The sequence below is a fragment of the Monodelphis domestica genome, chromosome 3 (assembly GCF_027887165.1).
Source record: "Monodelphis domestica isolate mMonDom1 chromosome 3, mMonDom1.pri, whole genome shotgun sequence".
NCBI classification, from domain to species: domain Eukaryota; kingdom Metazoa; phylum Chordata; class Mammalia; order Didelphimorphia; family Didelphidae; genus Monodelphis; species Monodelphis domestica.
This window is the reverse complement of record NC_077229.1, coordinates 383,050,151-383,057,495: the sequence shown is the minus strand read 5'-3', so window position 1 is coordinate 383,057,495 and position 7,345 is coordinate 383,050,151. Positions and strand designations below refer to the sequence as shown.

General features: G+C 32.9%; 1 protein-coding gene across 3 annotated transcripts in view; it reads right to left on the bottom strand.

The window, feature by feature from the left end:
* Positions 1–215: 215 nt before the first annotated feature.
* The window catches only part of ATPSCKMT (ATP synthase c subunit lysine N-methyltransferase), a 47,776-nt gene continuing 40,646 nt past the window's right edge, over positions 216–7,345 (bottom strand). For 2 of the 3 annotated variants that reach the window (XM_056824308.1, XM_056824309.1), the window contains exon 5: positions 3,193–4,088. In XM_056824308.1, coding sequence (XP_056680286.1) covers positions 3,900–4,088 — 189 coding nt within the window. In that variant the 3' untranslated portion in view covers positions 3,193–3,899. Of the gene's footprint in view, positions 2,207–3,192; positions 4,089–7,345 lie in introns of those variants that run through there. The other variant, XM_056824310.1, reaches the window with a different exon arrangement.

Genomic DNA, 7,345 nt, shown 5'->3' with positions numbered 1-7,345 from the left:
CCAACTGTAAAACCATGATACTAAGAAGTGTCAACTCCTGGTCTACCATATTTCTGACTGCCCCTTTCTCTTGAAAAATACAGCTTAAGAATATAACTGTTAGGAGTTATTTGCTAAGTTATAAAACAATCTATTTGATGGCTATGCAGGCAATAGTATGCTACACCAGCTAACCCTGACATCAACTTCACTTAGAGCACATGACACGGATGATACAAGGTAAGGATTTAATTAATAATTAAGAAGACTGATAAGAAATTTCTAGTCACTCTTCCACAACAACATTTTATCTTAGTATAATAAACAGAAAAAAAACTATACTTTTCCCCAAAACTGGCATATATAAAACTTAAGGGCAGCCCAAAACCATGTGGTGAGTACCATAGTTAGAGTAGAATGAAATGGCAAATTGAGTGCTGGACTTGAAGTAAGCAAGACCTGGGTTCAAATCCCATATCTGATATTAGCTGTAACTACTGGCAAATAACATCATGCTCAAACCTCAGTTTCCCTCTGAAAACAATTAATCCCTGCAAATACTGATCTCCTTTAATTGTGGTGAGGCTCAAATTAGATCACGTATGTTACATATTTGGTAAACTAAGCACTCTATAAATATTTTATTTTCATTATTTAAGTTTTACTGGTCTTTCCAGTGGCAGCAAAGGCAGTAACAAGTTTTCCCACCATCTGGTAGACATACATGGGTCTATGCCAGGAACCTCTGCTATTAGTGCTGCAAGGTAAGGTTTCTATCCATCCTTTAGACATAGGGTTGTAATCATGAAGTCCCCCAACTCTGCCTTGCTTGCACATAGCAAAACCCTAAAAAATACTTATGAGATTGTTCAAAGGTACAATGCTACTAAATGGCAGAGCCAGAATTTTTACCTGGGTCTAATGACACCAAATCTAGTGTTCTTTAGTCAATGAATGAAAAAGGCTATCAGATAGTTTAGAATAGCTCAGTGTAACACAGAAGAAAGCATTGGATTTAGAGTCAAAGAACTTGATTTCTGGCTCTGTAAGTTCCTTGAGGACAGAACTGGTTTTGCCTTTCTATGTACCCCTTAGAACTTAGTACAGAAACTCACACATAGTAGGTTCTTCATACTTTGATAAATCATTTCTCTTTTCTGTGCCTCAGGTCCTTCAGATGTAATAAAAAAAGGGAGGGGGGTCCCTGGCCTGGATTGCTTCTAAAAATCCCTTTTAGCTCTGAATCAATGAACCTATGATCACAGAAGGTGAGAATTTCTGACCAATGGAATTAAGGAACCATCAAGGGCTGCATTTAAAAAGTCTTATTAGAAGAAGTCATAAATGTAGAGCATATATTAATGTGATCTAATTAAAGGTATCTGATGAAAGGGTTAGGACATAAGCTCATACTTCATGAAGGATAAACATACAGTATAACTCATATCTAGATTGATCAGGACTGAGTACGATCAATCCACATAGCAAGTGGTCCAAAGAAATGTCTTGGGCCTTTCCTGGGAGAATGGTTTTTCCATGGAAATTTATTTAAGTACAGAAATAATTCTATCCATTTTCATGGGGGGGAAAACTCCAAAACTTGGGAGGCTCAAGAAGTAATAGGAAAACAACTATTTTTAATTAGTGATTTTTTTCATGGAGACAGACACTAGCTTACAAATGTTACTCCTATTGGCGGTCTGCTTATTCCTGTGACAGTGGGTATCACTTGAATAGGAAGCATCAATTATTTCCAGTCACTTTCAACTTTCACAAGTAGAAAGTTTATCTTCTCGTAGACAAAGGTTTTCTTTCCCTTGACTTCCGTAATGATAATTGTAATGAAGGAGCAATTAGCTTAGTTAAGAATAGAGTGTAGTCAGACATAAGGTTTATAGAAGGGATCTGAGATTTCCTGGGGTACTTGATGATTTGCCATGGAACCCTGACAAGGTCGGAGATAGGGAATTTTTGGAGAGTGTCTTAGGAGCATCAGATGAGAAACCATCACCCCACTTCTGGGACAGAGACTAGAAGGTTGGTTGTTCCTGGCTTCCTTTTGGAGAGGTTGTGGAAGACTTACAACATCTTGAATCTGAAGGAGCTGGAAGCTGGTTAGATCAGAAAGCAGAGAGTTACTGAGCAGCTCTTCAGAACTCCTCTGGGGGCCACCAGAGGGCAGCTGCTGGGAGGACCAACTGGTGACTCAGGGACAGTTGATCTCTGGCTGAAGGGAAGGAAATTTCAAAAATTTAGCAATAGGTTTAGTAAGCTAGAATTTATAATTTAGATAAATAGCATAGAATAAGCAGGATCATTATTAGTGATCCAGAAAGCTTCCCGTGAGGGAAAGATTGGTTGGGAATTTATATAGAATTTATTAATTAATAGGGAATCCCTTATCAATACTTATTCTCCTTTTACTTTCCCTTTTATCCAATTATTTATAGTTATAATAGTTTTATATAACTGGCTTGAGCAGATGTTTTCCTTCAGTTACTTGAGCAGTCATTTTCCTCAAGGGTCAACCTCAAGAGCACTATTGGTACTACTAATACCAATAATCAATAACGGTAAATACCCTTTACAACACTTCCAAGTGAAACAACACTCTCTTATGCCCAACAAGAAAGACAAAGTGAATGACCATATTCGTATTAAATAAAACATTAAGTTTTGTCATTGTTCAGTCATGTGTGACTCTTTGGGATCCCATTTGGGGTTTCCTTGGCAAAGATACTACAATGGCTTGTCATTTCTTTCTCCAGCTCATTTTATAGAAACTGAAGCAAATGGTGGAAGTGACTTACACAAGGTCACCTCCTGGCACTCTCTCCAACCACTACACCACCTGGTTGCCTCTTTCATTAAGTAAGGCATCCCTATCTTTTTTTTTTTAACCCTTACCTTCCATTTTGGAATCAATACTGCATATTGGTTTCAAGGCAGAAGAGTGGTAAGGGCTAAGAAATGGGGGTTAAGTGACTTGCCCAGGGTCACACAGCTGGGAAGTGTCTGAGGCCAGATTTGAACCTAGGACCTCCGGTCTCTAGGCCTGGCTCTCAATCCACTGAGCAACCCAGCTGCCCCCTTTCCCTATCTTTTTGAATAAGAAATACTTTTCAACATCACTAAATCCAACATGATAGTGATTTTACTTAGTATTCATTAATTGAGAAAATACATGATAGAAAATTACTATGACTTCAATAATGCTTTAAAATGAATTTGTATTTTATTCTTAATAGCATCTGCATACATTTGAAAATTAATAATACATGTGTGGTATTTATCCAACATATAAAAGTTAAATTTGCTTCTTGATGGTTTCACAATAACCGGGGAGTCAGTTCCCCTGCCCCTCAGCTAAAGGTCCAGGACTCACTTACTGAAAAGCACTAAATTAGGAAAGGAGTCTATAACCTCTGAAAATGGGTTTTTCCTAATATTTAGGGGAAAAAAAAGATTTAAATCTTTATTAGTCTACCAAAGCAAGCTTTTCAGATACTAATTTTGACAAAAGAGGGGGAAATGAAATTGAAATGTTAATTTACAGGAAATTATATTTATATTAAAGAAAACACGTTTTAAAGGGGTTTTTTGTTCATAACCATGGTCTTGTTCTAGCTATGAAAATCATCACCACCAATTCATATTGATTAAGAGTTCAAGTACATGGCATTACATACAGTAAATCCATTTTGGGTACTCATTCATAATCTACTTCTATTCCTTAATTTTTTTCTCCTTCTCACCAAAAAAAATTTTTTTTTAAAGAAAGAAAAAAAAATGTCAATCCAGACCACAGGGAATTTTCCTAATTATAAAAACATTAAATTTTAAGGTACAGTTTTGTAAGTAAACTATAAAAGCACAATAATAAATTATGCTTTCAACAAAGCTTTCATTTGGATGACTTTCTACAAATGCATATTTGACAAAGGTTTGAGGCAGCTCTTTTTCCTTCCCCTACAATCATATGCCCAGACAGTGTCTATCCCCTCTCCTGTAATATGATCAGGGATCCAGTGAGGAAAAGGAAATCGGCAAGCAATGACTCGGGCATCATCTTCCAATTCTAGCTGAAGTTTCTTCTCCAACTGTGGCATCTGTAGGGCAATAAGAAAATCATTAATATAGTGAGCAAGCTAGATTATATATCTGGTTAGAAATTTCTTTTGCATTGTATAATTCTAGGAAATTGCTACAACTTTTCTTTTTAGTCAAAAAAATTGAATTATTTTGTAAAAGAGATCACTCCGGATACATATACAAAGTGGAAAAAATTTCATTAAAATACATAAAACAAAGTACCTGCAGTTACTAACCTATCTTAAAATATCAATTACAAACTATGCTAGTTTAATTAAGGAATGTATTAATTATACTGGGATCTAATTTTATGACTACATTTATAATGCAAACTGCTTTAAATTATTTACCTATTTTAATATTTACAAAAGCTTTTAATTACAAAAATGTTTTATTCAAGATGCTCATTTATTGGGAAATAGTTAAACAAACTATAGTACATTACTATAATGGAATAGTACTATACCTTAAGAAATAATGAATGTGAAAACTTCAGAAGGGAAGATTTATTGAACTTATGCAGAATAAAACCAGGAAAACAATATATGTGATAACAACAATCATGTAAATGAAAAGAATGAATACAAATTGAAAGATGACCAAGTTTTGCTTGGAAGCAATCAGAAAATGCACCTCTCTTCCTCTTTCCTAACACAGAATTTTGATAGTATGTTGAACCATTTTTTCCCCTTGTTTACGTGCTATTCTTTGTTACAGAAATGGTTCACTAAAAAGGGGGAAGGAAGGGGATACTTACAAATGAAAGTGATATGAAACATATCAGTAAAAATTAAGAATCCCTTAAAACTCCTTATGGACTAATGGTATATCAACTCAGTTAACCTATCTGTGATTGTGGCATAAGCCTCAATCTTCATAGGTATGCTAATTTTAAAAAATTATCTATAATATATAATATACCGTAAGAAATGAGAACATAAAATTATCAAGAAAAAATATTTTGAATTCTAGTCAGGTATCAACTGGGCTATTAAAAAGATAAACCCATGCAATTTATTATTATTAATTATAAACTAGGGATCATTACCAGAACAGTAGTCACAAGATAATTTTGTTGGCCATACAAATTCATGAAAACCACCTATCTAGGTATAGATGGGACTTTGGTATTCATCAGGGGAAGAAGTATCCATAGTGATGAAATCATAGATCTTTTTTTTAAATAGTCAAAGAATAGAAAAGGTATTTTTCTCATTCCTCTATGAATCACAAGTTTGATGCTTTAAAAATGTTTACTATAATAGTTAACATAATTATTACTATGTATTAATCACATACTGAATAAATATTTCTTTTTATCTCAAATATTTTTCTATTATTTGACTACTTGTAACTATTGTTGCATCTTAAAAGTATGTTTTTATAGGAGTATGAAAATATGAGCAAAGTTTACAATTCACCTTTAAAGATTTTCCATAGAATCCGAAGTTACCTATTTACAATTTACTCTAAATTGATTTGGTAAAGACTTGCAATAGTTACATCTATAGAAAGCCCAAATACTAATTATTCATTAGGATCAAAAACAAACAAAGATGTTAAGCTAAATGATAGAAACTTGTTAAATACTATAGTAGCTACAAAATATATTTTATATATAGATAAATATTTATATATGTATATATATATATATATACTGCTAGTATATTATCTACATATTGCTTATGGAATAAATCTATACCCAAAAAGGACTGCCAGAAAAACAAATGAAATTCAAAGAAGGATACAGTATATGGATGATATTTTACCAAAACCTCAAGGATCTCATATGGTAATTTTGTTAATAAAAGATAATTATAAAGTTATTCATCTTACTATTCTTTTAATTTTTACATTCTGCTTTATTGCAACATGACTTTCTGCCTTGTGCTGAGTTGAGATAACCCTGAAAATGAAAGGAGCTATTTCAATCATAAGAAATTAACTGACTAAATTACACATAAATATGCAACAAATCTAATTCTTGATATTATACACAAAGAGAAGCAGTGATGTGTCATATCTGCTTAATAGAATTCAAAATTATTCATACAATTACAGATTTGAAAGTGACACAAAGCCATGATGATCCAATTATAACTTTAAAATTTCAAATAACTTAAGTTGAATAGCTCAAAGAAATCTCAAGATTAGCTGGCCTCACCAGGAAGTTGTAATAAGAAAAAATACTGAATAATTAGATATAAGTTTTTATATCAAAACATGCTGATAGCAGTATATTTTCTTCAATCATTTCATGCCAGTGCTAATTTTTACGGAATTTAGATATTAAGCAGAAACATTTATTACATGGCTTATTTAAAATCTGGCCAATGTTTCAATTGGCCTTTCTTTTAAATAATAAAATTAAATAATCTACAAAGAAGGAAAATGCATCTACTAGTAAGTACTAATAAGACACTGTGACTCTAGCGGCTAGTTTATTTTCCATAAGCAAAATATTTTATGAGATTATTTATCTTCAAGTTAATACAATAATTACAGCATGTCATAACATACTCAAGACACTGACTCCAAAATACCAAGATAAGTTCAAAATGAGCATATGACTTAAACATAAAGAGTACTATTGTAAGTAAGTTAGATTAACAAGGAATAGTATACCTGTCAGATCTATGGAGAAGGGAAAAATTTAAGACCAAGCAAAAGACAGAGAACATTGCAAGATGTAAAATGAATAATTTTGATTTTATTAAGTTTTTAACCCTTTTTAAGGGTTTGTACACACAAACTCAATGCATTCAAAATTAGAAAGGGAGCACCAAATTGGGGAAAATTTTTTATAACAAAGTTATCTTAAAAAGGCCTAATTTCTCAAATATACAAAGAATTAAGTCAAATTTATAAGAAATCAAATCACTCCCCAATTGATGAATGGTCAAAGGATATGAATAGGCAGTTTTCAAATTAAAAAATCAAAACTATCAATAATCACATGAAAAAATGTTCTAAACAACTCTGAGGTACCACCTCACACCTAGCAGATTGGCCAATATGACAGTAAAGAAAAACAATAAATGTTGGAGGGGTTGTGGCAAAACTGGGACACTAATACACTGCTAGTGAAGTTGTGAAATGATCCAACTATTCTGGAAGGCAATTTGGACTTATGCCCAAAAGGCTTTAAAAGAATGTCTGCCCTTTGATCCAGCCATAGAACTGCTGAGTTTGTACCCCAAAGAGATTTTTTTAAATGGAAAATGAACTGTTTGTACAAAAATATTCATAGCCACTGTAATAAAGAGGTTTCGGA